General features: G+C 42.2%; 1 protein-coding gene across 1 annotated transcript; it reads right to left on the bottom strand.

Moving 5' to 3' along the window:
* Positions 1-329: 329 nt before the first annotated feature.
* Positions 330-24,655, bottom strand: KY (kyphoscoliosis peptidase). The gene is made up of 10 exons (XM_043492652.1): positions 24,620-24,655; positions 19,976-20,096; positions 18,650-18,691; positions 17,790-17,846; positions 15,168-15,250; positions 14,187-14,295; positions 9,494-9,611; positions 5,176-5,364; positions 3,273-3,463; positions 330-1,431 (listed from the first exon to the last, which is right to left on the bottom strand). Exons 1-10 carry the CDS (start codon positions 24,653-24,655, stop codon positions 527-529), a joined length of 1,851 nt encoding a protein of 616 aa, XP_043348587.1. The 3' UTR covers positions 330-526.
* Positions 24,656-27,267: the final 2,612 nt, after the last annotated feature.

Here is a 27,267-nt window from a genome sequence, read left to right as displayed (position 1 = left end):
ACATCTCTTCCCTGATATGTATTTTGCTACTATGCTAGAGATACACAGGAACCCTGGTTTAAAGATTCTTAAACTACTGCAGAGTCCTATTGCAAAAGCATAAGATGCTTCCTTTCTCTATCCCATGACTATTCAGATTCTTCTCAGCGTAACCCTGATAAATGTTTTTGGTGAAAAATGATAATTCAGAAACCAACAGTTACTGCTGATCCGTTAATGAACTGCGGATATAAAAAGTCAATCGCTTCCCTCAAACCATTTCTCTGGAAGGTATCACATAACATTGTCTGTAATAAATTTGAATTCTGTACAGCAGTTGCTCTCTTTATAACAATTACAGATTTTTGCTAGTTTTGATCTTGTTGTATTGCATTGGCTCTTCCAAAGATACCTGAATGTTGCTCCATATTTGTTGGATTAATAGATTTGGTGGAGGGAGCTAATGGGCACGCAAAATTATGTGGGTTTTGGACATGCTGAAATTTTGTTGTTTTGTGCACAATGATGAAAAGAATGGGAGAATGGTTTACTGGGTCTCTACTTTGTATTTCAGGATGTGTGAGTAGAAATTGTGATTGGCATTCTCTTGCACCATGACACACACCTCTGTGCAGCCAGAAGTATTACAGGTTCCCTCCCAGTAACCATCTTTACTCAAGGTCAGAGGAGAAGTGTTTTCAGCCTTAACAAAGGCCTTTGCTATACTATGCATCTTGATCTTAAACTGAACATTGTGATTGGCTGGCAGTAGACCAGCAAGTGGCTCCAGTATTTCATATCCTTCTGCCCAGTTGCTATATTTCTGCGGAAAAACTGGCCACTTTACTTCGGTGTTTGGGCAAAAGATGAGGTAGTTGAAGATGTAATTGTAGTTGCCTGGATCTGACTTCTTCTTGGTATAGATTTGAAGAACAAACTTTCCTGCATGGGGCAGATGGATCTTAAACTCAATTTGGTTTCCTCGATGGATTTGCATGATGTGCCGCCTTCTCATATCCTCAGTCAAGCTAGTGTTATCCCAGTGCAGTGAAGGTAGGACACTTATCTCTTTACCCAGCGTGAAAGTGATGGAACACCGCCCATCATTGGTGTGAATTATGGGATCAGGGTGTGATGGCCTCAGGAATCCTTTCTGCTCTGTGAACCAACTAGGTCCAACAGGTTGATATAGGTCCTTTGGGAAATGCATGCTCTTGTCCACAGAGCTGCACTCTATGGTGCATTCGAACACACAGCTGTAGTGATCCTCTGAGTCTTTGCAGGGCTTGGCAAAGACCTGTAGTTTGTGATTCCCAGTCTTCTGGGGATAAATCTCCAGCTTCATCCCATTCTTTTTTAATGTAATTAAACCATGTTCCTTGGTCTCCTGCAGGCTAAATGTAAATAATAGTGGAGCACGACTCTCAATAGAAATAGTTGATTTTCCATTTACTGTGAAATACAAATAAAAGAAACTGTTCAGGAGTTTCCTCCAGTCTGTTTATATAAACCCCCTGCACAGTATGACCTGAAGGACTGAGTGTCGGTGAAATGAAAGGGCTGCAGTTGGCTGGATCTAACTTGTCAACCACTAGCCAAATCAGTGTCTCGCCCCTCCCCTTTCCTCCCCCCCCAAGGAACAAGATGGGGATGATTGTTTTGGGACACTTGTTTATCCGATTTTATATTAAGTGAGATGAAGCTGGTGCTTCAGTGCTCGTGGATCCCATGGAAGATGGAAGCCTGTGTGAACTCTGGTATTACATCTCAAGCTGCCCACACTTTTAGGGACATAAGAACTGCCAGGTTGGATCAGACCCAAAATCTAGTCCAGTATACAACAGTGGCCAGCACCAGCTGCTGCAGAGGAAGGTGTGAGAGCCCTACTATAGGAAGAGATGGGAAAATCTGCTCTCTGTGTTATCCTCATCCTCAACCTGATCTGTAGTACCTCAAGATTGATTTAAGGCCTGAAGCATGAGAGTTAGTATTCATTAAGACAACTCTGGATATTTTTATCTTTCATATAACTATCTACTTCCTGTTTTAATTTTGCTAAGTGCTTGGCCTCTTGGTTGAAGCCCCTGAACAGCTTGAGACAGTTCTGCTTTTGCAACCCTACAATAAGGCCAAGATTTAAAAAAAAAAAAAAAAAAAAAAGGGGGGGGGACCCTAAAATTCAACTCCTAAATTAACAGCTAGCACCTAAATAAATGACTGATGCCAAAGAAAGCTGCTGGTGCCCAGTCCTGAAAATCAGGGTGCTTATTTAGACATTTATGGTAAATAAGGATTTAGGAGTGGAACTGTAGACACCCATTTTTTAAAAACTCTTGCCCTTATTTTCTAGCTGGAGTTTACAGCTATGTGTTGGGGTATGTACCCAACACAAGTGATGAAAGAGTTAACTGGAGCAATTAATGTACCTAGTGGCACCTGGAGAGTGAGCGAAGCCCAAGTGAAGATGAAGCCCATTGTGGGGAGGGCTGCATGATGAGAATAGAGGGAGGAAGCCAGATGAGAAAGAAGGTGCAGGGAGAGGGGAAGAACTATATAGTCCCTTTCTGGTAGCTAGGGAGTGGAGGAAAGGCCTAGAAAGAGCTAGATGTACAGTGAGCCAGGTGAGGGAAAGGGACTGAAGGAAGGCCACAGTAGGAAGAAGTCCAGGGAGGCAGCAAGGAATCTGAGGGAGCAGATCTGTTGAATTTGGAGCTGGGCTTCTAGAGAGAGAGAGCCTGGAAGGTGTTGCTCCACACATGCAGAGCCCAGAAAGGGCTGATGAGTCTAAGAATGAGCTTAGGTAGGGACAAAGAGCTATATTCAATTGAGTTGAGTTTATTGTACTCTGCTCTGGAAGGGATGGGACTCTATGACCTGGCTGGAGGGTTGAGTCCCAAGAACAGGCAGACCACTGCAGAGCCAGAGAGGCTGGGAATGCTGAAGGAGGAGGGCCTGCTACACCACACTATGATAGGGTGCGCCAGTGATGAGTCCACTCTATGAAAAGCTGCTAATATAGGGGCTAGTTTAAGTAGCCCAATGGAATTTGCAATAACACTTCTGATTTCACACTGTTGGGATTGAAACCGCAAGCAGATGATATTCATTGGGTATTTCTGTAGTCCCCTTAGCCTTGTGTAACTATGGTTTACCCGCAAACAGCCAAAAATTGGGCCTGTTGGGGAAGAGAGCCTCTCATGCTACCATTTGTCAGCAGTGAGTGGGAAATGTAACTCATCCAGATCTGTACAAGACGCGAGCGCTCTGTAATGTTTCCTGTTGGGTGATGTTACCTGTTTGGATGATAGACGTGCCTGGATATGCAGCCAGCATGCCCAGCTTGTAAAAGTGAGGCTTGTATAACATGTTGCTCTCAAACTCTTTCAGTGTCAGACCTGGTTTCAGGAGCTGCCAGTTGCTGTTGTCTGGGAAATGATCATTAATAAATAGGGCCGGGTGCGTAAGAAAATAAAACTCATCATATCTGGAACAAGAGGGAAGAGGTTAGCAAAAAATGGAAAGTATTTAATTACTTGTAACATCTTTCAGCCATGCATCTCAAAAATTAAAGGTAACACTATTCTAGAAGTGAAAGCAGTGTGTGGAATGTTGGCAATATGCCCAGCTGCTGTTGTCTCATTAAATAGACTGCTGCCACGTGAATAGTGGGGGAGAGGAGAAGGACCCACTCTTACATTGCCTGTGTAACCCAAAACTTCCAACCAAGTCCCATTTTCAGTCCACAAGGCAGTGTCTCTTTATTCAACCCCCTCATCCACAAACCACTACATTAAGGGTTCTCTCTTGCAGATATATATGCGCATGTTCATCTTTAAGCACAAGTGGCCCCGTTGACTTCAGGGGGAAAGTTTTTATACGTCAAGTTAATTGTGCATGAGCATTTTCAGGATTGGAGGCTTAATTTCCAGATGCTTTCTTATGCAAATGTATAACATGCTCCAAGGCCCTGTTTTATATATATGAAAGTACAGACTCATTTGGGATATCAGGCTACAGGATTCAGAGGCAGACTCAAACCATTCAATCAAAATACAAGATCTGAGAGTGATGCCCCTTATATAATTGCATTTGGGGTGAACCTTACACCAGTTTTAAATCTAATGACAAAGTGCTCTTAGGAGTATGTGGTCTGATTTTTTTTTTTTTTTTTTTTTTTTTTTTTCCAGGAGCAGCTGTAAGTGTTCAGCACCTCTGAAAATCAGACTGATAGTTTGAAAAAGAATTAGTGTCCATTTTTTAAAAAAGCCCCCAATATTTCATTTGCTTTCTCCTTCTGTCACTGGGCAATTGTATTGGAATTGCCTGTTTAATTAAAAAATTGAGGATTTAGGAATTTGAGTACAATTGAGTGATTTTAATATACAGGGCACACCTTAAAGCTTTCCCATTAGGCTTACAATGCTACAAAACCTAGTTTTACAGTATGGTTTTTTGACCATTCATTTAAGTATATGAAATAACTAAAGACCCAACCACATGTATATACTTCAATTTTAATCCAGAATAAAAGCAGAATTTTGAACATTTTTGAAAGGCCAAATACTGTAATGTAAGTATCTGGGGAATATATTGGCAGATGTTGGGATTGGCTCATTGCTCATGTTACTCCATCTTTTTAAAAGGTAGTCAAGGTCTGCTCCATGTAAGGACAATAGAGAGCGAGGATTATCTTCAGTTCCAAGTATAATCCTGCGGTGAGTTGTTGAATTCTGGAGTTTTATTTGTTCAAAGGTCCAGTTGTAGGTGTTTTTGAAAATTTTACCCCTGCAGCCTCCGTCCTGTTGGCAAAAGTGACAGGTCCATATCTTCAAGCACCTTTAACTCCCATTGATTTCAGCTCCTCAATACTTTTGAGGATTTGGCCCTTAGAAGCCTTAGGTCCCACTGACTGTCATTGAGACTTAGGCTCCTAATTGGCTACATTGTTTTGGAAAATGAGTGAGGCTCCTAAATTACTTAGGGGCTTTGGAAAATGTTACCTTAGGTGTCTTTGTCATAAGTTAAAAATACAGATAACAAAAGGACTGAACCACAAGCAGCTGCTTCTCCCCCCAAAACCAGAAAATACTAAACTAAACCTGAATCCAGACACTGCCCCCTTGCTGCACACATTGGCCCTCTTTGTGCCCCATGTTGACCTAGCTCTGGGTGTTAAAATAATAAATGGTACCATACTGAAAGGTGAACTTGCTGCATGAATCATCAACTGAGCCACTTCCCCAGGTGCTGTCCAGCAGATGCCACCTTCCATCAAGGTAAACTGCATTCCAGGCATGGTCAGTATTCCCTGTAAAGGACTGTCCAGGTCTGTAACTGTACCCTTTAGAGTATCCTGATAACTCCATGCACTGTACACCTGCAACGCTGAGGGAAGGAGGGTATTACAAAGCAGCATCTTATTCATCGGGGCCTTTTCATTTTTATACAGTTGAAATCGTGGAGCTGCACAGGGGTGACCATGAAAATTAGTAAAAAGAAAAGGAGTACTTGTGGCACCTTAGAGACTAACAAATTTATTTGAGCATAAGCTTTCGTGAGCTACAGCTCACTTCATCAGATGCAACTCACGTAGCTGTAGCTCACGAAAGCTTATGCTCTAATAAATTTGTTAGTCTCTAAGGTGCCACAAGTACTCCTTTTCTTTTTGCGAATACAGACTAACACGGCTGCTACTCTGAAACCTGTCATTATGCAAGGCATGAAAATTAGTGTTTCCTTCAGCATTATAACCCAGAATCCTGTAGTCACCTAGTTCTTTCTTCTGATTGTTAGCCCATATGCCCTCATTGCTCACAGATGAAATACTGATTTCATGTGCAGTGTCTATCTTCTTGGGTTCGACTTAACTGTGGTTATAATCCTACCAGCACAGGTTGGACAGCATTCCCTCAGATATCTCCATGTAGGAGATACATTCTGTTTCTTCCAGTCATGAAACTTGCATTCTGGTTGAGCCCTGCATGTTTAGTGGACTTGAGCAGAGATTGTCTTTAATCAACAGGCTGCTCAAGACTAGAAGGAGAATTATATCAGGAAACCTTATTGATGGTGCAGAAGGCCAAACAAAGTGACCTACAATGTCTTTGCCAGTCCTTGATCACCTGTGAGCCAAATTCTGCTCTGTTTCACGTCAGTAAATCTGGAGTAGCTCTGTTGATGTGAATGGAGGTAGCTTGGATTTACACCGGTGTAATTGAGATCAAGAGCTGGCCCATTGACTTGAAGGAAGATTGAAGATAGGAATTGCCAAGTAATCTAGGTGAGTTGGGTATCTAATTCTGTAAGCCCTCTGAAAATCCCAGCATTTAACATGTCGAAACAGAATGCCAAGGGTCATATTCTGCCCAAAATTACCACCCCTGCAATCCCATTTAGGATGAAATTAATAAAACTATCTCAATGGTGAGAGAAACTAGAATGTATTTGCAATTCCCAAGGGAAGTGGTACATGCACTACTGCTAGAGTCATTTAACAATGGACTGGGCAAAGTATTGGCTGAATATAAAATATAGGAACAACCCTGTACTAGCAGGAAGATGAACTGAACAGGTTTCTTACATTTGTCATTTAAATGCTATACAAATAAAGTAAATTGTTCACGACTAGGGAGAAGTGTGGGGAACTCAAGAAATACCCAACAAAGCTAGAAGACTGGACCACATGATGGTGGATGATGACGTTAAGTGCAATGTAACGTGGATTGGAAGAAATGATTAAGCTGATTGCATGTGGTGATGCCATCATTGTAAACAGTTCAGTGAAAAATTTGCTCAATGCACAGAGATAATTAAAAGCAATAAAAGATGCTGGCCTTTGTTAAAAAGAAGATAAAGAACATGTGGACGAATATGGAGAATGTTACACTGCCTTTATGTATCTGAATGGCACATCCTTCCCTTCAATTCTGGGCTCAATTTTGGTGAACTCATCATAAAAAAAAGAGGGTGGGTGGGTAAGAGTGGAGAGAAAAGTTCCAGAGAAGGACAACAGCAATGATACATGGCACTTAGGGTGGAGGGAATTCCATATTAGAGACTAAAATGATAGGACTATTAAATATGGAAAAGGTAGAAAGCAACAGGAGAAGGCCAGTTGGGTGCCTGCATGTACTCAAACCCATAATACCTGCATAAGGGCAGTCTATGATCAGGTCTACACTGGAGACTCCAGTCAGTTCTGCTGAAAATTTATTGTATTGAAACCTGGGAAATGCAAATGCTTGTGTATATTAATACTGTCCATGTTGAGTCAGGTTCCATGTCCATGCTAAGGCTGTCCTAAGCTGATTTATCTCACCATCACAAACAACGGGGTCCCAGAAAACAAGCCACTGCATCTTGCTGACTGCCACATGAGAAGTCAATTTTGGATAATTAAATATTGCTCAAGTATTTGTAAAAAATCATGTTTAATTCATTTCCAAAAATGTTTGATTTGGGTGATGACCTCCCAATACCAACCTCCTAAAAATGCCCTGGTCTTCATTAATGGCCTACCTTCCCCTGCTACGGGACTTTCATCTCGTCAACCATAGGAGGTTGGCCAGCTGAAGAGAGATCCACCCATCATTTGTGCCTTGGACCCTTGTCCACACTGGCACTGAAGCGACTGAGGCTCAATCAGGGGACAGAACAGGAATGGAGTCTTAGAACTTAGTCAGTAATCTAGCTAGATATGTGTTAGATTCTGTTTTCTTTAAATGGCTGAAAAAATAAGCAGCGCTGAATGAAATGGATATTCCTGTTTTTGTGTCTTTTTGTAACTTAAGGTTTTGCCTAGAGGGATTCTCTATGTTTTGAATCTAATTACCCTGTAAGGTATTTACCATCCTGATTTTATAGAGGTGATTCTTTTTACTTCTATTAAAATTCTTCTTGTAAGAAATTGATTATTTTTTTCATTGTTCTTAAGATCCAGGAGTTTGGGTCTGTGTTCACCTATGCAAATTGGTGAGGATTTTTATCAAACCTTCCCAGGAAAGGGGGGGTGAGATTTGGGAGGATTGTGGGGGGAAAGACGTTTCCAAACAAACTCTTTCCCAGTAACCAGTGTTAGAAGTTTGGTGGTGGCAGCAAAAGTCCAAGGGCAAAAGGTAAAATAGTTTGTACCTTGGGGAAGTTTTAACCTTAGCTGGTAAGAATAAGCTTAGGAGGTTTTCATGCATGTCCCCACATCTGTACCCTATTGTTCAGAGTGGGGAAGGAACCTTGACGGACATGAATGGGAATTTTATGGTGCTCAGTTCACTCATTACCATTGCTTCAATATGGATTTAAGAGCCTAATTTTAGGCCCTCATTTTTGAAAAATGTGGCCCTTGAAACAGAATATTGCAGAATATTTTTAAAATGTCAGTTTCCCTCACAGTAAACTTCATTTATTAACGAGAATATGCTTCCAATGGTTCTTGGGTGGGGAGAGAAGTCAGTAATTACTGATATGTGCCAATTAAAATCTGATTTTCCCAGGCTTACATAAAATGGGAGTCAGTGTGTCAAGAAGTTGATGGAAGGAGCTCCATTTGGAAAGGGACCTTGGTAGCCTTGGTTTCTGCTAAGTGCAAAATTAATTTCTTATCACCATCATTAGTTCATGAAACCAAATTATTACAAACATTTGGGGCATCAGCAGTGATTCCCAGGGTTTGCCTTACACAAGAGCTGTATCCTTTCTCTACTGGGGATGGAGAAGTGCACTGGAGAAGTAATTTGTGTTTCATTCATACTAAAGGAATTTATAGTTTCTGCAATGAAATGAGTCTCCTTTTACATGAGCTGGATATATAATTGGTTGTCAAGCCCTACTCTAAATCCTTTAAGAGCCAAACCCTGCTCACTCATTGAAGCCAACAGGGCTACTGGCATGCGGAAGGTGAACAGATGTGGTCATGAACTTACAACACATCTGCAAAATGGGGATAATGATACTGACCTCCTTTGTAAAGTGCTTCGAGATCTACTGATGAAAAGCATTATATAAGAGCTGGGCATTATTATTCTGGCTTAGGTATGGGGGGGTTTAGATTCATAGATACTAAGGTCAGAAGGGACCATTCTGATCATCTAGTCCGACTAGTTTTGCAGAGAATACTGGAAAAGCTTAAGCCTGGGCTTCAATGACTATCTCTTGCATGGTTGCAGATAATGTTCTTCAGTATTTCAGCCTTGCCATTCTTTTAACCTTCAGATACACAGCTACTCAAAGGAAAAAACCAGTCTCTTCTAACTAAATTATCTCCATGTATTCATCTGCCATTATGTTAATGCAATGCGAAGCTCAGCAGATGGCCCAAAGTAAATTATGCTAGGGGGGTGGGGGGAGGGAAATCAAAATTGACCTTTTGAGGACTTGCTGTTATGCGAAAGCATAGTTTGAAAGAGAAAGTTTCAAGTCCTGTTTAAAGTCATTTTAGGTGATGTAAAGGGAGATAGAGTAGGCACAGAGATGACAATATTAACTCTCCCAGGGGCTGAATGTTTGTGATCTTATTTACCTGCACATTTGTTGAAAGAGCCCAGCGTATCCTGCACAAACACTCTTCCCAGTGCAAAGGACGTCCTTTGGCTCACAAGACCGCTGGCCTTTGTTATGGAAGCCCACAACGTCGTATTCTGGAGAAATGAAGACAAAATAAAGTTCCTCCAAAAGCCTGGGGCAAAGGGATTGACGAGCAATAGAAAATGTTTGGATTATTTTCATCTCCAAGAAGCACAAACAAAGAGAAATGATCTGTATTAGGAACTGTACAAAGATGTTTCCTCTGTAAATGTCTGCTTTGGGTTCTCTCTGCATGCATCTCCTAAGGAACTAAGTTGCAAACCTAGGCTCTGATTCTGCAGTCAGATCCAAATGGGCAGACACTTATTTCTGTGCAGAGTCAATGTGTCTCCTTAAGGATCCATTCCCAATTGTACGATCATGGCAGTAAAGGGTAAAATGTAAAGTCCTCAATATCAGAGAAAAATCCTTGAAAGTATCTAATCAATGAAAAACATGGAACAGTTTGTTGTGAGTGCATCACACATCAATGTGGGTAGAGCTGGGTAATTGTCACCATTCCACGGCACCAAAACTATTAATGAATTTGGGTCAAATTTGGCAAATTTTTGCCCTCCCAAAATAGATTTTTTTTAAAAAGTCAAAATAGTTCATTTGAATCACTTTGAAACAAATGTGTTGAAAGATGATTTGTTTAGAAGTTGATATATATTTTGAAAAACACTGAAACCAATTAATTATGGATCAAAAAACATCTGAAAATAAGCTAATCCCTCCCCCCAACATTTTTAAAATTATTTTGTTTCATTTGGGTTTTTCCCTTTTGTTTTTTTGTTTTCTTTTCAGCCTGAAAAATGTTAGTTTTGGTTCAAAATGAACCATTTTTTTTTCTTTTTGGTTCAGTCACTCAACTGTAAAATCAGTGATGCGTTCAGAGCTAAATGTGGGCGGGGACTTTATAGTTTGAGCTGCAGGAAATATTATTTTCAAAATAAATACAAAAAATGAAACAAAGCAGGGTTTATTCCAGGCAGAGCTAGAGAAAGTGGCCCAGGAAAGTTAATTTGAATACCTAGTAATCTTGACTATGGCCATAAATCTTTATATAATATGAACATATTTTTCTGACAAAGGGCTAAGGGTGCCATCAGCACTCATGTAACATTCCTCCTTCTTGAATGTTGTTCAGGAGAAGAGAGACTGTGAGTGCTGCACAGAGTGATGAAATGCTGCAACTTGATTTTCATCTGAAAGACTCCATTAATATAATTGCCTTTAAGTCTGCTCCTGAGGGCATGAGAGAAGGGAAGCTCTAGAGCAGTGATTTCCAAAGACCCCCTAGTGATCTGTGGAGCACTGGCTGTTGGGATACAGAGAGAGAGCTGGTCACATGGTGCTGGCTCCTTGTTTCCAGCTGCTAAAGTGCATGAGATGACACAGCAAAAATACATGCAGTGCTTTTTTCTAGAGGGGTGATACACATGGATAGGAGGCGAGATGTTCAGTAGACGCTCTCTTTTTTAAAATGTGGGCCAAACCATGACATGGTTTGTAACAGCTGCTCTACAGGATCCCCTTTAGAGGAATGAAATGTGCCAATCCAAAGGTCATCTACTAGCCAGAACTTGACACATTTAAATTCCTGGTTCCAAATTGTAATCCATGGTGTGCAAAGGGGAAGTCAGAGAGCCTGCCCTCCTGCATGCCCATCACCAGGGAGGGTGGGAAGGAACTGGGACAAAGAGCTGTGAAACAGGGTGGTGGGAACAGCACATAACAGTGCATCAGAGATATCCTAAGAATGTGCATGGGAATAAATGAATTCCCAGGGATTATAAATCAAATAAGTTGTTCTGATGGGATCTTCAGTTATAAGAGCATTTTTTAGTTTTGTCCAACAATGAACCTCAGAATAAAGAGATTGATGAAAAACCTTAAAATTCATCTCTTCCCAGCCTCCTCCTTGGTATACAGAAGAATCCTCATCTTTTGCTAAATTATACTATTTGTTCAAAATGTGATATGTTCTCATACACTTTTAGGAGGATAGACTCTATGATCAAATACAACTATTCCATCTCCATACTGTAGGATTTTAATTGGCAGAAGGTATGTATAAACATAAACATTTCCATTAAATAGGTGCCTGAATTATTAGAGGCCCACTGGAATGCGTTGTGGTAGCATGACTCTGTTATATTGCTTATTTTAAGCATTTCATGAATAAATAACAGGCATGCCATCTAAGAGTGAATACAATGGGGGTGTATGAACCCAACAATGATTCACTGGGGTCTCTAGGAGCCTGAGCCCAATTAGGCAACAGGGTGGCAGCATAATTGGTGATCAAATGCACTTGGGGAGGAGCACAGAGCAGAGGGAAAAAGGCCAGGGATGAGACCCTGGAGAGGTAGCTGGGAGTTTTATCTTTTGGACTAAAGGCAGCAAGAAGTCTGGGAGGCCTTGAGCCAGAACCAGAGGTTCTGAGCCAGGAGGAAGCCTGGAATGATGGGGACATTGAAGCCTGGGGCCAGAGCTAGGCTGCCCAGAGCCAGGGGGAAGCCAGAAGCAGTTGAAGCCCCAGAGGCAGTAATGGTAAAACCTAAAGCCACTTGGATTGAAGTTTGAGAGGCTGCAGAGAGAGATGAAAAGGAACCCTGTAGTGCCTCTCTAGGTAATAGATGGCAGAGGAGCTGGCCCTCTAAGGCTTGTCTACACTTACATTTTATAGTCCTCTAACTTGCTGGCTCAGAGGTGTAAAAAATCACCCCCCCTGAGCGCAGCAAGTCAGAGCGCTTTAAAGCGCTAGTGTAAACAGGCTCCAAGCACTGGAAGCTGCGCTCGGAGCTAATCCCCTCGTGGAGGTGGATTACCAGGAGCGCTGGGAGAGCTCTCTCCCAGCGCTCGCGCGCGACCACACTCGCACTTCAAAGCGCTGCCATGGGAGCGCTGCCGCAACAGCACTTTGAAGTTTCCAGTGTAGCCATGCCCTAAAACTTCACAAACTAGAAGGGCCTCCCCCTCTCTATTTTAAATGTCTTTCTAGGGTTTGACTCATAATTTTTGAACAAGTGGGGATGGCAGCTCCATTATTTATTATGGTGCTGGTTGACTGCACAAATCTACAATGTATATTTTAAAATGCAATTCAGGTGGAGTTGAGGAAAATGTTTTTCCTTATTTTAAGGCATGTTCAGTCCAGTAGACCCTCAGAGTTATGAACACCTTGGGAATGAAGCTTGTTCGTAATGCCGAACAAAATGTTATGGTTGTTCTTTTAAAAATTTGCAACTGAACATTGATTTAATACAGCTTTGAAACTTTAACTATATAGAAGAAAAATGCTGCTTTCCCTTTATTTTTTTTTAGTAGTTTAATACAATACTGTATTTGCTTGTGTGTTTGTGTCCTGCTACCTAATTGTGTACTTCCAGTTCAAAATGAGGTGTGTGGTTGAGTGGTCAGCTCATAACTCTGGTGTTTGTAACTCTGAGGTTCAATTGTATTGTGCAGTTTTTTGTACCAGTGGTAAATCTACTTTGCACCTCTGAGGACTGGGAAACTCCTGCGCTGGTAGCATTCACTTCTTGGCATGGGTAGCTGCAGCGCATTGGAAGCACAAAACAGACCTTTACTGGAAATTCTTTGTTCCAGTATGAACAGGCTTCACGCTGAGGTTTTTAGTTACATGCTTTCGGTAGAAGAATACATTTGGTCTATAAGTCTGGGTGAGAGAGAGGGAGTTAAACATGCCCTGATCCTGCACAGGAGTAATCTTGCAGGCAGCTAGTACCACTGACTTCAATGAAGTTGTGCAGGTAAGGATCGCTCATGTGCTTTGCAGGGTCAGAGATGGTTTGCAGACACAGGACTTTATTTCTTGGCAAATTAAACACTTAAAGAATCACACACATGTTACAGAAAGTAGCTGAAAAAGAATATTTATCATACCTTGTTGAGCATGCATGCTCTCTTCTGCATGTCTCTATCCACTTGTGCGTATGAAAAAACAGAGGAGCCCACTGTTTGTAAATGGCAGTCATCTGCCTTATTTGTTCAAGACCAGAGTCTGCCCAGCCCATACCTGGTGGTGCAGTGTATAAAGAGCTTCCACCCCCATACATACCCACTTGTGTGGTCCACGTAAAGGTCAGGCAGAACTGCAGCCCCTAGTGGGGTGGGGAGGGGCAGGCACAATGTGAGATCATGGCTTTTCTCTCTCTTCTCCTCCTGCCCCTCAAAGTAAATGTGTGCGACCTACTAGAGCTGCCTGGCAACAGGGGAGAGGCTACATGTCACAATCATGGTCTTACTGATGTTACAACCTAGCATTTTTGACACTGCAGTCATCGGCATGGTGGGGACTTGTGCTGTGGCATCTCTGAACAAATCAGGTGGAAACTCAGGCTTGTCACATCATTGGAAATCATTGACACACCACCCTAGTGGAAACTGGCAGGGATGGGAGAAGAAGTACAGACGTATAGATAGCAAGATAACCTCTCAATAGAGTTCTGGATACTGACAGCCGACTTTATTTATCCAGAATTAATTGTGGGCTCCCCTTCTCCTCCCCCGCCCCATGTGCCCCCTACAAACCTACTCACAACATGCAATCACAATATAATGAGAGTGACAGCAGCAGCATTGTCTGCCAAATGCTGTGAGAGTCCAGGACCTTGGCCTACCTATGTGATGGCATATCCACTTCCAAACAGCTCTGACCTTCTCCAGATCAGTCCGGGCTTCTCGGAGCAGGGCTTTCACCAGTTCCTCTATGCTGTTCTTGACACTCACCTGTTTTTGTACAGAGTAAGATTAGAGGGCTCAAATGAGAAAATACTAGAGGGTTTCTACCTTCCTGTTGAAGTAATAGGGACCCCTCTATGACATTTCTTTTGTTTCTGCATGTTTGGCAACGCCTCTGATCATTTCTGCACAGCTCTTGATGGGCAGTACCAGTACCTACACTGTAACAACTGCCTTTTGAGTTTGCTCATTCCCCGACTTACTGGAAGCTGTCTTGGTGAGGGACTCCAATGCTCATGAGACTAGTTCCTTTTAAAGGCAACACAGATTAGGATTATTATGGGCCAGACATGTTTAACCTTCAAGGCAAAGATCACCTTTTCATCACAGAATAGCTACCCTTACCAACCAATCAAAGGACAGTATTGATGCATCTATGCTTATAACCTCCTTCACAAAGCATATTTTGCTTTTAGATCTACACACACACACACAATCTTCATCGATGTCACTGTTTATTGTAAGAGCTAATAGTCATCTATCACCACTGGTATTCCCCATCATCCCCTGCACATACTCTGATTTCTATTGTCTCTTAACAAAGCAGCTGTATGTTTTTTTTAAACTTGAGCTTCAGCTGAGTCATCAGTGGAAATTCAAAGCTGTAAGTCCACATTGATAGTGACTGATATTTTTGGTCATGCTTTTTTCCTGAGTAGGCCATTTCCCCGTTGAAATGGCCAGGGAAAGGTATTTTCAGTGTAGTTTTGGGGCAGAAGTTCTGAAAGCCTAGGTCAAACTGAAGGACATCATCACCTCATTTCCCTATGGAGCACCTCAGTCTCCCAGGGAGGGAGCGAACTCCTGAATGACTAAAGACAGTGTGGTCTTGTAGGAAGACTGAGTTAGATGAGACGTACCTTTGATGCATAGGCATCCAGTTTTTCAAATTGCTGCAGGTCTAATGTCATGGATTTCAGACTGGATTTGTCCCATGGATATGCTGGAAACAAACATGGAACAATCGTTCCAGAAAGGAGAGGCTTTGTAACTGGCCAAACATCAGAGCAAGAGCAATCAGCAGAGTCTCCCATCCGCTGACTGAACTTGATGTGTGTGCATCAGATGACATTTGAATAGGACCCTTCTGGTCTGTAGGTATCTGCTTTATCAGTTCCTCCCATCCAAGCCAGTCAGATCTGCACTGTGCATGTCTGAGCTGGGAGTTCCTCTTTGCATATTTTGCACAATGTAAACTGCACAGAAAAATCTGACAGTAAAAATAGGGTCTGATATCCAATAGGTGCCCGAACTGATAACACTAGAATATCAGACCTAGAGCTGGTCAAATAGTATTCATCAAGAGCAAGCTTCTGATAGTCCTCAAGTAATCTCAGTAAAATATATGGCACTATTTGCCTGATAAAGGCTCTGATCCTGCAAAGCACAGAAGTAACTTTACTCATGGAAGCAGTGCCAGTGAAATCAATGAGGTTACTGCTGTGAGTAAATTCACTGATACATCTAAGCTTTGCAGGACTGAGATTTAAGATTCTACTCAACAGGGGAAAGGAAATAAAATTGCCCTAAATTTATGTGATGAATACTGTGATATTTTCAAATGAATTATTCTAATATTTCCCCCCTTATTTCACCAAGTTGAATATTGATTGAATATTCCACACATAATCACTTATTCAATGGATAGCACCCAAAAATTCATTTGAATAGTGAACAAAAATCTTTTTTTCCTGCAACCACCACTGAGCAGGCCATTCTAGCAAGTCAAAGCTACAAGAATCATGCCCTTTGCGTTGCTGGGATTAAGAGATTCTTCCAGATATTGCTTTATGTCTGTTAAATTGCAGGGAGGTAAGAGGGAAGGGGGAATAAAAAAGATAATTAGAGTTTAAATTTTTATTGTGTGAATTCTCAGTGCCAATAAATAGCAAGGGAACTGCTTAAAGTATAAGGGTTGGTAACCTCACAGCACCCAGTTGCAGTGGCATGAAGAAAGACTAAGTTATGTTACCAAACAAGTGTAGAACCAGGGATGTGGAAATGTTACACTATATGTGCTGCTGTGCCTCTGGAGGTGAGGGTTGTCTGTCAATAGCAAGGATTGAACCTGTGATGCAGGATCACAGAAGCATGAGCCTTTACTGCAATACGCAGCTCTTAAAGCCTACCTGAAGCAGTCAGATCAATCGCTATTTGTGGCCTAAGCACCACTAGAGGGGGATGGAGCACCACATTGAGCAGACACGAGTGGTTACATACTGAGCACTTGTTAGCTCCCATCTGCAGGAGCATCATCAACGGGAGGCAGGAATGACAGTCCCCAGGCCATCCCAGACATGCAGGGGCTGCCAGAACAGGCTGCCTTCTGTGAGGTGATGTGTGGTACAACCCCTCCTGCATTAGGAGATAGTGAGGAGATGCAGCTTCACCTGCTGCTAAAGTGTTCTGTTCAGGTCCTAGTATCGACACTCCTAAGGTTGGGACAGCTGCTATCTCAGACATTGGCTTGTTTGCTGCAACCTTTGACTCCTGCATAGCAATAAGACCACCCTTCAAAAGGATGGCTCCAAGTAGAACTCAGCAAGACCCCTTAGTGGACTAGTCTCTAGTCCTTTAGGGAACTGGGGGGTCTCCTCTTTGGCTCTGGTTTAAGGCTAAGAAGTAAACTGGTTTCCTCATCGTTAGAGGAAAGTGTGCTCCCAAGCTTGATCTAGTTAATGGAAGCATCTCTGTTCTCAGAAGCCCTGCCGTCACTGGCCAGTTAAGTGAGCAGAATCTCCGAGCCTGGATTTCTCAATATTCCCCCAGATTTAGTTCAACAGCCTTCATTGTAATGGGAGAGCCAGCCAGCCAATCCAATCACAAGCAACAGGCATCTTCTGTTACCTACTGGGCCAAATTTGCCTAAAACAGTGTGTTTCTCTAACAAGCTTGTTTGTTTATCTAGTTTTTCACTGAAAAGGGGCTATTACAGTGACCTAAAGAGAGATAAAGCAGATTTACACATTTGAAAGGTTCTTATTCTATTCAGCTCTGAAAATTACTTCTTGTCTTTTGGGAGCCAAATGGGTTTTTAAAATTGGTTATCAGTTTTCGTCTTTGTCAGGTTATGGCTGCAAAGGCTCCCCATAGACACCGAATCCACAATAACTCATGTAGTCTGACACTATTACCTTGGCAGTTAGAAATGTGTAGCAAGCCCATTTGCAAAGCAGACTTCTCAGTTATGTTGCACATGCAGTCTGTCTAAAACAGACATGACATTCACCAAACCATCCTGACTTTGAATCCCAGACAATACAGCATGCAAAACAAAGTATATTTAGAGCGACAGGAATGAAATCATTCATTTGCTGTCAATGTACTTCGATATAATTGTTTTTAGCCAGTGCCACATCATTTTTGTGATCAGCATGAGTCCTATTTCTAAAAGCGAATGTGTGTCCCATTGGGGGTGCTCACTGCAGTGAGGAAACTATGCTGTGCTAATCAACGAAAGCTACAATACAGTGGATAGTTACCATGCAGGTCTTTTCCACCAGGCAGGGGCATTCTGCTTTTCCTGTTCTCTTGAAAACCTAGAAGGTTGCCAAAATTGAAGTGAGATAAACAGCAGAGAAGTAGAAGAGGGTAGAGAAAGGTAGTGTGTCTATGTGAAATACATGGAGAGTTGAAAGACAGGCTTTTATTTCCTTGTCCTTATCCCTATGGTTCATATCATGTTGCATACAGCCCATGAGGGAGGTAGATGGAAGCAGCGCAAGATAGAGATGAGTAAAAAGAGCTTCCCTTCCCACCAGTTCTATGATCATGAAGGTACCAGACAGCACATTCACAGTCAGATATCTTCTATTGTAGGCTGAAGCCTGGGAAGATTGTGCTCCATCTCGCCAGCAAGCCAGCCAAATCACTTACTGTATAGAAGAAATTCAAGTCTGTGTTCCAGAGAGATCTTATCTTGTGTTAACACCTGCAGCACAGTTATTAAATGATACCTTCCCAGAGTGAGATACAGATCAGCTAGAGCATGTTTTGGGGTGATGCAGCCACCAGAAGGTCATCAAATGTGAGATATCTGTAGTTCTGGATGAGGCCCCACCTCCACAAAGAAAAGGATTTTGTTCTCACTACCAACTGCTCCTCTTGATACAAGACCCAAGAGCTGGCAGAGCACAACCAGCATCTGCCCAGCAGGGAGTCTGGGCACCTCTGAGTAGCACAGTTATCATCTGAACTCAGCTGTTGGCAGCCTCTCCAGTGCCCCAAGAAGGCAGGCCCCATCATGGGAGATGTTGGGCCAAACTTATGGCTGGAGCAACTCCACTGAAGCTGGAATAGTGTTTCCACTCTCACAAAATACGCTATAACCAAGCAGCCTCACCTTTGTTATCCAGGCCTGTCAGACTGGGCAGCTTGCGGACTCCTGCAATAACCCCCAGACAGAATTAGTCAAGAGTTACCAGTGGAAGAAAACTCTACTCGTCATCCCAGCAACCTCTCCCTGTGCCTAAACAGCTCTGCGAGCACCACGGGCTCCATCACATTCCTATTAAAGCCCATGGAATGTCTTAATTTGCACTCAGTGGGTTCAAGCCACAGACACACTGAGCATTTTCTCCTTTCCTCATGGAGGCTGCCACCCAGGCACACTGTCCTGAACAGCCCAGTTAACGCTGTTACATTGATCAGAATGTAGAGGGTGCTGGACATTGTAGCTTTCTCTCTATCAAGGCTACTTCCAGTCAGGAAAAAGTGCATCTGTTCCTCTCTTTAACTGAGTCTAGGTCAGCCTGTGTCTGCTCTGTGAGCTGGGAAAATATTGAAAAGATGGACCTGGATTGCCATTTTATTTGCTATTGGGTACTACAACAGTACTGGTGCCTTATGTTTCAATAGTTCTTTTCTTGAAGAATTCCAAAATGGTTTATCCGGAGTGTTCAAAATTCATGTACACCCTTCCAGCCTCAATGATCTGCTGGCTTCAAAGAGTGTAAATAAGGGTAAAATGTGATAGTGTCTGACTACAGAAATCACTTTGCCCATTACTAAAATGCAGCCACCTCTGGGGCCAAAATACAGGTGCCATTCTGCACCAGTAGCCCTACGCAACAGTCCCGCCAAGGGGAATGCATAGGAATCACATAGGAATGCTTGAGATTGATTGTAGTGGGAGTGGCTGATCTAGCTACATTTGTATAGGCTTTTCCACTTCAATCCTCCTGTTTTGGGTTATGCATAACTTTCTGAAACTTTCAACTATTGGGCTGAAATTTCCCATGTGGTCTTCAAAGCTGAAACTTTGTTTTGTTTTCAATGTAAGTAAAAATGGTTTAGGTTAATCCATTTTTAAGTATGAGAGATTTGAAAAGGGAACCATACACTTATAATATCTTTTTAAAAATTGTTTTTAAGTTATAAAGCACCTGGCGGTTGGAAGCTTAAATGCAGCATGGAAGTAATGGTTATTGAGAGAAACAGTCACTGGGTGTGCCTGTACCGTTAGTTTGGATTTGACTGAGTTATGAACTTTGGAAAAACACACTTTGAGCAGTGTCACCTTTCTGTACTTTCATCATTGATATGCACAGACAACAAGCTAACAGGTTTAACACTGTGGTAACCAAATGAGCTCCTCTTCTCCCTGCTCTCTAGTGCAGCCGATATGCCATATTTTAGCTGGCCCAAATGTTTTAAAACAGTGATGTACCTTTCCCAAGGTAGAATTTCTTGAACAGCTGTGGGGTGGTATTTCTAGGATGTACCTCGACAGTCACATGAGTTTCTGCAATGAACAAAGAGTCAGAAGTGGGCAAGGAATGAAAAAGCAACTAGCAAGTGAAAACACACAAGACTGAAAATATCAAAAATTACTTTTCCAAGTGCAAACCACATTCATTAATATTTACCAATACTAAACTAACTCATAGGGCCTCCATTTCTTCCTTTCTACCTTAACACCTCCCTTGTCCAGCTTTCCTTCCCCTGCCTGTTTCTTCTCTGTTTGAAAACCAGAATATCCTTAGTGGGCTGGTGCCTCAGTGCAAATGACTTGTCCACATGCCTTCCATGAAGATATATTTGTTCTGTTATTTTTAAATGAAGTGTACAGGTTTGCAGCACTATGGACAGAATAAGAGGCAAAACAGTGAAATAAGCAAATCAAAAATGATCTTATGCACTTCAGATTCCTGTGTAACAGATATTAAAACATTCCCCAGCCTCTCTCCCCTTAACAATGAATTGGAAACTGAGTCAGAATTCTAAGAGTGCGTAGCTTGGTTTGAAAATGTTGTTGTGTGTTTGACTTGATACTGCACAACATTTTGATTAAAAAAACTAGAATTATATAAAATTAACATCTGCAGAGTTGTTGTAGCCATGTTGGTCCCAGGATATTAGAAAGACAAAATGGGTGAGGTAATATCTTTTATTGGACCATCTTCTGGTGATGAAAGAGATAAACTTTTGAGCTACACAGAGCTCTTCTTCAGGATTAAATGGATTAAAAACTGGCTAACTAAGTTTCAGAGTAGCAGCCGGGTTAGTCTGTATTCGCAAAAAAGAAAAGGAGTACTTGTGGCACCTTAGAGACTAACATTTATTTGAGCATAAGCTTTCGTGAGCTACAGCTCACTTCATCGGATGCATCCGATGAAGTGAGCTATAGCTCACGAAAGCTTATGCTCAAATAAATTTCAGAGTAGCAGCCGTGTTAGTCTGTATTCGCAAAAAGAAAAGGAGTACTTGTGGCACCTTAGAGACTAACAAATTTATTTACTTCACTGATGAAGTAAGCTGTAGCTCACAAAAGCTTATGCTCAAATAAATTTGTTAGTCTTTAAGGTGCCACAAGTACTCCTTTTCTTTTTTGGCTAACTAAGGACTCAGAATGTAGTTGTAAAAAGGGAATCATCATCGAATGGGTGTGTTCCTAGAAGGGTCCCACAGGGATCAGGTCGTGACCCTACTCTGTTTAACATATTTATCAATGACCTGGAAGAAAACATTACAATCGTTGCTGATAAAATTTGTGGATGACACAAAAATTTTGAGAGTGGTAAATAATGAAGAGGGTAGGTCACTGACTTAGAGCGATCTGGAACGCTTGGTGAACTGGGCACAAGCAAACAATATGTTTCCATATAGCTAAATGCAAAAGTATACATCTGGGAAAAAAGAATGTAAGCCATACTTACATGATGGGGGACACTGTCTGTGAAGCAGTGACTGAAAAGGACATGAGCCACCAATATGGCCAAAAGAGTTAATGCTATCCAGGGATGCATAAACAGGGGAATCTCAAGTGGGAGCGGAGAGCTAATTTTACATCTGTATTTGGCACTGGTGTGACTGCTGCTGGAATACTGTGCCCAGTTCTGGGGCTCACTATTCAAGAAGGATGTTGATAAACTGGAGAGGGTTCAGAGAAGAGCCATGACAATGATTAAAGGAGTAGAAAACATGCCTTAGTGATAGACTCAAGGAGCTCAATCTATTTAGCTTAACAAAGAGAAGATTTAGGGGTAACTGGATCACAGTCTGTAAGTAGCTACATGGGGAACAAATATTTTGATAATGGAATCTTCTATCTAGCAGAGAAAGGTCTAAGATGATCCAATGGCTGGAAGTTGAAGCTAGACACATTCAGACTGGAAATATGGTGTAAATTTTAATGATGAGAGTAATTAACCATTGGAACAATTTACCAAGGTTATGGTGGCCTGTCCATCACTGCCAATTTTTATATCAAGATTGGATGTTTTACTAAAAGGTCTGTTCTAAGAATTATTTGGGGGAAGTTCTCTGGCCTGTGCTGTACAGAAGGTCAAACCAGATGATCACAATGGTCCCCTCTGGCCTTGCAATCTATGAAGATCAATAACAGTACAATAATGACCTTGCAGGAAAGCATTTATCTGCAACCTGGGCATTATACTGTACTGTTCATGCAATATTGTGACCTCAGGGTTCAACACTCAAGATTTAGGCCAGAGTTACACTATAAACATTGCTGACATAGCTTATTTTGTCCATCAGGGGTGTGAAGAGATGTGGCAACAAAAGCCCTTAGTGTAGATAGCTGTACTTTTGCCGATATAGCTTATTTTGCTCGGAAGGTGGCATGTGGTGGAATGAATTCTACCAGCAAAGCTGCACTTGGTTGTCTGAGCAGTGTTCTCACTAGGAGTGCTGTGCTAGCATAGCTATACTAGAAATGCTTATTTGCAAAAAATAACCCACTTTGGAAACCAAGAAAAAGTTGATACAAAAATTCCACAGGAAGTTTTAAAAAGCAAAAAATCAGTTTTGAAAACCAATGGAATGAAACTCTCTGAGGTTTTTGTGATTTATTATTATTATTATTACTATTATGCATTATTTATTAACATCATCATCCCTAATCAAGACCCACTTTTTTAAGGACCAAGAAGGCTTTAAATATCAATTTTAGTATAGTACAGATATACAGGATGAATCAAACCTAAGATGGCCCCATTATAAAATGTAAAGAAATAATCTGAACCAACGGACACACTCTTGTTACTTTCCTTGTTCTCTTAAGGTCTGCTCTACATACACTAGGAGGGTTTTGCTGGTGGAATTTTGCCAATATATAGTTCTACCGATAAAAGCCTCTAGTGGGGAGTTAACATGGTATGAAAGGGCTTATACCAGTATAGCTTATGCTGGTTTGGGGAAGCAGCATTAGCCATATTGGTATAAATGCAGTTATGTCAATATAAAGCCATCTACACTATGTCAATATAAAGCTATCTACACCAGCTTAGCTACGTCAGGTTAAAAAAAAAAAGCCACACCCTTAACCAACAGCAATACTGGTAAAACTTTTAATTGTAGACCAGGCCCAAGATTCTTGAAAGAATTGTCCGGTGACTCTTCATCCTTTGCAGTCAGATTATAAAAAATTCTCAGATAAGTCTCTTGCTGTGGTGATGTTCTGGGCAAGTTTTCTCTCATACGAGCATAAATAAGAGATGAATGCTGCATTGCTACAGAAAATCACTGTTCACTGGGTTACCACCTACCTTCGTTGGTGTAGGAAGTAATGACTGGTGCCTGCTCGTCAGGCTGCATCTGAACTGGCTGGCCTGTTTATATGAAGAAAACATCCCCGTGACTAGAATAAAATGGAATTTTCTCGTCCTATAGCAACAGAGCACCAACCACAGAACCAGGTTAAATCTATAAATGTGGCGCACCAATGAGCTAAATGGCACTGAGGTTCTATTCTATAGCTTTTATAGCTTGTAAGGCAAATTGATACAGCAGAGCTCAATATGTGCTGTGTGAACCAGTTCCTGGGCTTCAAATGCAAGTGGAGTGAACAAAGGAGTGCTAGCTGGGAATAGTCCATGCAATTCAGGCATTGGTGGTGAGACCCTGACTGAGGAAGTAGGGAAGGAGGGAGAACTCTCTGGAGAGGCATGACTGGCATCAACTAAAATCCGTTTTATTGAAATGTATCATACTTTCATAGTCTAGTTCAGTGTTTCTCAACCTTTTCAGATTGGCAACCTCATATTTGAAGTAAAAAATTTGTACTACCCTCTTACATTTACTATATGAGTAAAATATTTTTCAGTAATTAGTATGTGTGTGTTTCAGTAGGTTGACAGAAAATACATGACCTTGAAATGGAAGAGGTGTGCAGGGAGTGGGGAGTGAGATTTTCTTTGCTTCATATGGTGATAAAGTTTTGAACGTCTTGTGACCCCAATTGCCTTTCATGAGCTCTCTGGGGGCCACACCCCATCTCTTGAAAAACATTAGTCTAGTGGTAAGGACCTGGACTGGGTGTCAGGAGACCTGCGTTCTGTTCGCAGCTGAGTAACCTTCTTTCCTTTTGTTTGTGTAGATTATAAATTCTGTGGGGCAGGGACTGTCTCTCACCGTGTGTGTGTACAGCACTGAGCAGAATAGACCCTGATCTCAGTTGCAGCCCCTAGATGATGTGGTCATACACATGATACTAAATAATATTCATCTATTCCACAGGGCTGCAATGACATTAAGCTAGCACAGTCAGCAAATGCCATTTAACATTGAGCAATATCTTGCATATAGACTTGGACATTAGAACCTGATTCACAGAGGATGAACATTGGTCATGACGCTGGGGTTATCCCTTACTTTTTTTCAGAAAGTATCATGGGATCTGTGTCCCAACAGCAGAAGAAACCTCACTTTAACAGCTCATCTGAAAGGCCAGATACTTTTCATAATTCACAGCTGACATGGATCAGGCCTGTGAATTATGAGATTTTGATGCACTGTATGTGGCAGCAGTGTGGTTTTTTTTAATGTGGTTCAATCTCAGTTAATGTCATACCGTTTGTAAATACTGCAGCAGCACCAGCTGCTCCATGGTGTCAGAGTCCTCATAAAGACAGGACTGTGGCTGATTAAAGTGAATTTATTAACCCCTTTGGTGCTGGTGCATTAAGAGCTGGCTATTCCTTTTGGCATCAGAAAGTCTGAGGGTATGGCTATACTTGCAGATGTAGAATGCTTTGAGTTAAACCAGTCTTCGTAGAGCGCAGCAGGGAAAGCACTGCAACCTGTCCACACTGACAGCTTCAAATGCACTGGCGTGGCCACATTTGCAGCACTTGCAGTGGCATTGGGAGCGGTGCATTATGGGCAGCTATCCCAGCATGCAATTGACTGCAACGTGCTTTTCAAATGGGGGGGGTGGAGTGTGACAGGGAGTGTGCTGTATGTGGGGGAGAGAGAGTGGGTTTTTGAGGGGCTGAAAGCATGTCAGCATGCTGTCTTGTAAGTTCAGACAGCAGCAGACCTCCCCCTCCTCCCCGCCTCTCTTTCTCTCACACACAGCATTCCACAGTAACGGCTTGCTTTGTCTCGGAGCAGGCTGTCAGAAATGGAGCTTTCAAAGAGCACATCCGCATTCCTAGGTAAATTCAAAACAATGAAGAGTGGCCACTTGACTTAAGGGGATTATGGGACATTTCTGGAGGCTGATCAGAGTGCAGTAATGCAACACCTTGTTCACACCAACGCCCGGGCGTTTCAACCACTACGCAACAAGTGTTAATCTTCTCGCCAAGGTGGAGTACCAGGAGCGCTCTAGCCGTGGAGTCAGAGCGCTCTACGTGCCTTGCCAGTGTAGACGGGGAGTGAGCTAGGGTGCCCGGGGCTGCTTTAATGTGCTCTAACTCGCAAGTGTAGCCAAGCCCTAAATTATCCTCAAGAGGACTTATCTTGTGTCCTGAAAGCAGGGCTAGATGAAAATGTATTGATACTCAGATTTGCACTGAACTATTAGAGGTACTTCAGTTAACTCTGTGTGTTGGGTAATTAATTCACCCTTCTAGTCCTGGTGAATTGCCTGATCTCCACTACATAGCTGTCGTTGAAAATCCTCTCAGGGATGAAGGAAGAGCATGTTAAGGCTCTAAAGATATTAATATTTATCTGCTTTTCTTATTTGTCATCTTTGTATCTGGTATAGTCAAAGATACTTACTGACAGTACCTTGCTACAAGATATTGTTTGCTTGCTTACTGTCTATCAGCTGAATCTGCTCCCATTGATTGTAGTGGGAGCTGGATCAGGACTCACATTAAGCAATGCATCAGTAACATACAGGGTTTTCATATAGGAGTTATTAGTAATTCTGTGGAAGCAAAACTCTGTTTCTTTCACTTGCCTTTCTTCACTAGGTACCAAATTATGTTTTCATACAGGAAAAATGAGGTTGGTGGCCTGAGCTCATTCTCTAGGGGCTGCTTATGTTCCATAACAAATCCAGGGCACGGTTTTGTACAGCTGGTGGTATCCTCTTAAGAAAGGCTTTGAATCGGATTAGTGGGAGGGGTCAGATAAGAAGTGGATTGGCTGAGCTATAAGGAAGCTCAGGACTAGGGGACAGATTGTTCCTCATGCCAAAAAACAACTGTGCACGGGACTGGAAAGTTTGGATTTGCACCCAACTGTTCCATTAGGGGTTGAAGTGAGGAGGGAGTCACCTTCTTAATAGGACAGGATTTTCTACCTCCACGCACCATGAATTACATGGATCCTGGGTAAACTAAGAGCTCTGTGTGACTGTTAATGCTGCCTCAGGCTGTGTTAGCTTTCAGGAAGATTCTTTATTGGTTATGATAATAGAATCAGAGAAATGTACGGCTGGAGGGGACCTCCAGAGCTCACATAGTCCATCCCCCCATGCTGAGGAAGGGTTACATATATGATAACTATGATGCATGTATGCAGTAGTGTGCCTAGCACCTAGCCATCCCACCATATTCCCGGCGCATGCACACACACATCCTGACCTCCACTGGCTCCTGCTGATAGCTAGAGACAGGAAAGTGGTATTCTCCCCAATTATGCGTGAGCACAGGGAGACCCATGTCTGAATAGAGCCACCCTGTGCACATCAGCCGGACACAATAGGGCCTGGAACGGAAAGGACTGTGACAAGAACATTGTTAGTGTGCAGAGCCATAGCTGTGCATTGGCAGCCTGCAAAGCATCGCCACGCACTCTGCCTGGCTCCAGCCAGCTCTATAATGCCCTCACTATCACTTGCCCTACGTTCTCACATACAAAATGAGACGGCAGAGAAGACAACGTACCAAGAAGGCCATTCCCTCTGGGTTGCTGCGGTCTGTCATTTCCATTTCCATCACTTTGAAAACCTACATAATGAGAAGCATGGGCATGAGAGTCAGACAATATAATTCATGGGTGCTGGGCAGCATGTTCGATACCAGCTAATGGGAAGATCACATCAGACCCACTCCTGTTCCCACTGAAGACAGAAATAAAATTTCTGTTGACTTAGCTGAGACAGGACCAACTTCATGATGATGAGACATCACTCAGCTAGGCATTATTTACCCAGGAGGATTCATAGAAGAACAGTTGACCCATGAGAATGGAAAAAGTTTCTCTGAAAAATGCCAGTCCAAAATTTTCCTTTGCTTTATTTCTGCTTTTGTCCTCCAAACT

The sequence above is a fragment of the Dermochelys coriacea genome, chromosome 9 (assembly GCF_009764565.3).
Source record: "Dermochelys coriacea isolate rDerCor1 chromosome 9, rDerCor1.pri.v4, whole genome shotgun sequence".
NCBI classification, from domain to species: Eukaryota; Metazoa; Chordata; order Testudines; family Dermochelyidae; genus Dermochelys; species Dermochelys coriacea.
The sequence above is the reverse complement of the archived record's forward strand: the minus strand, read 5'-3'. Positions and strand labels throughout refer to the sequence as shown.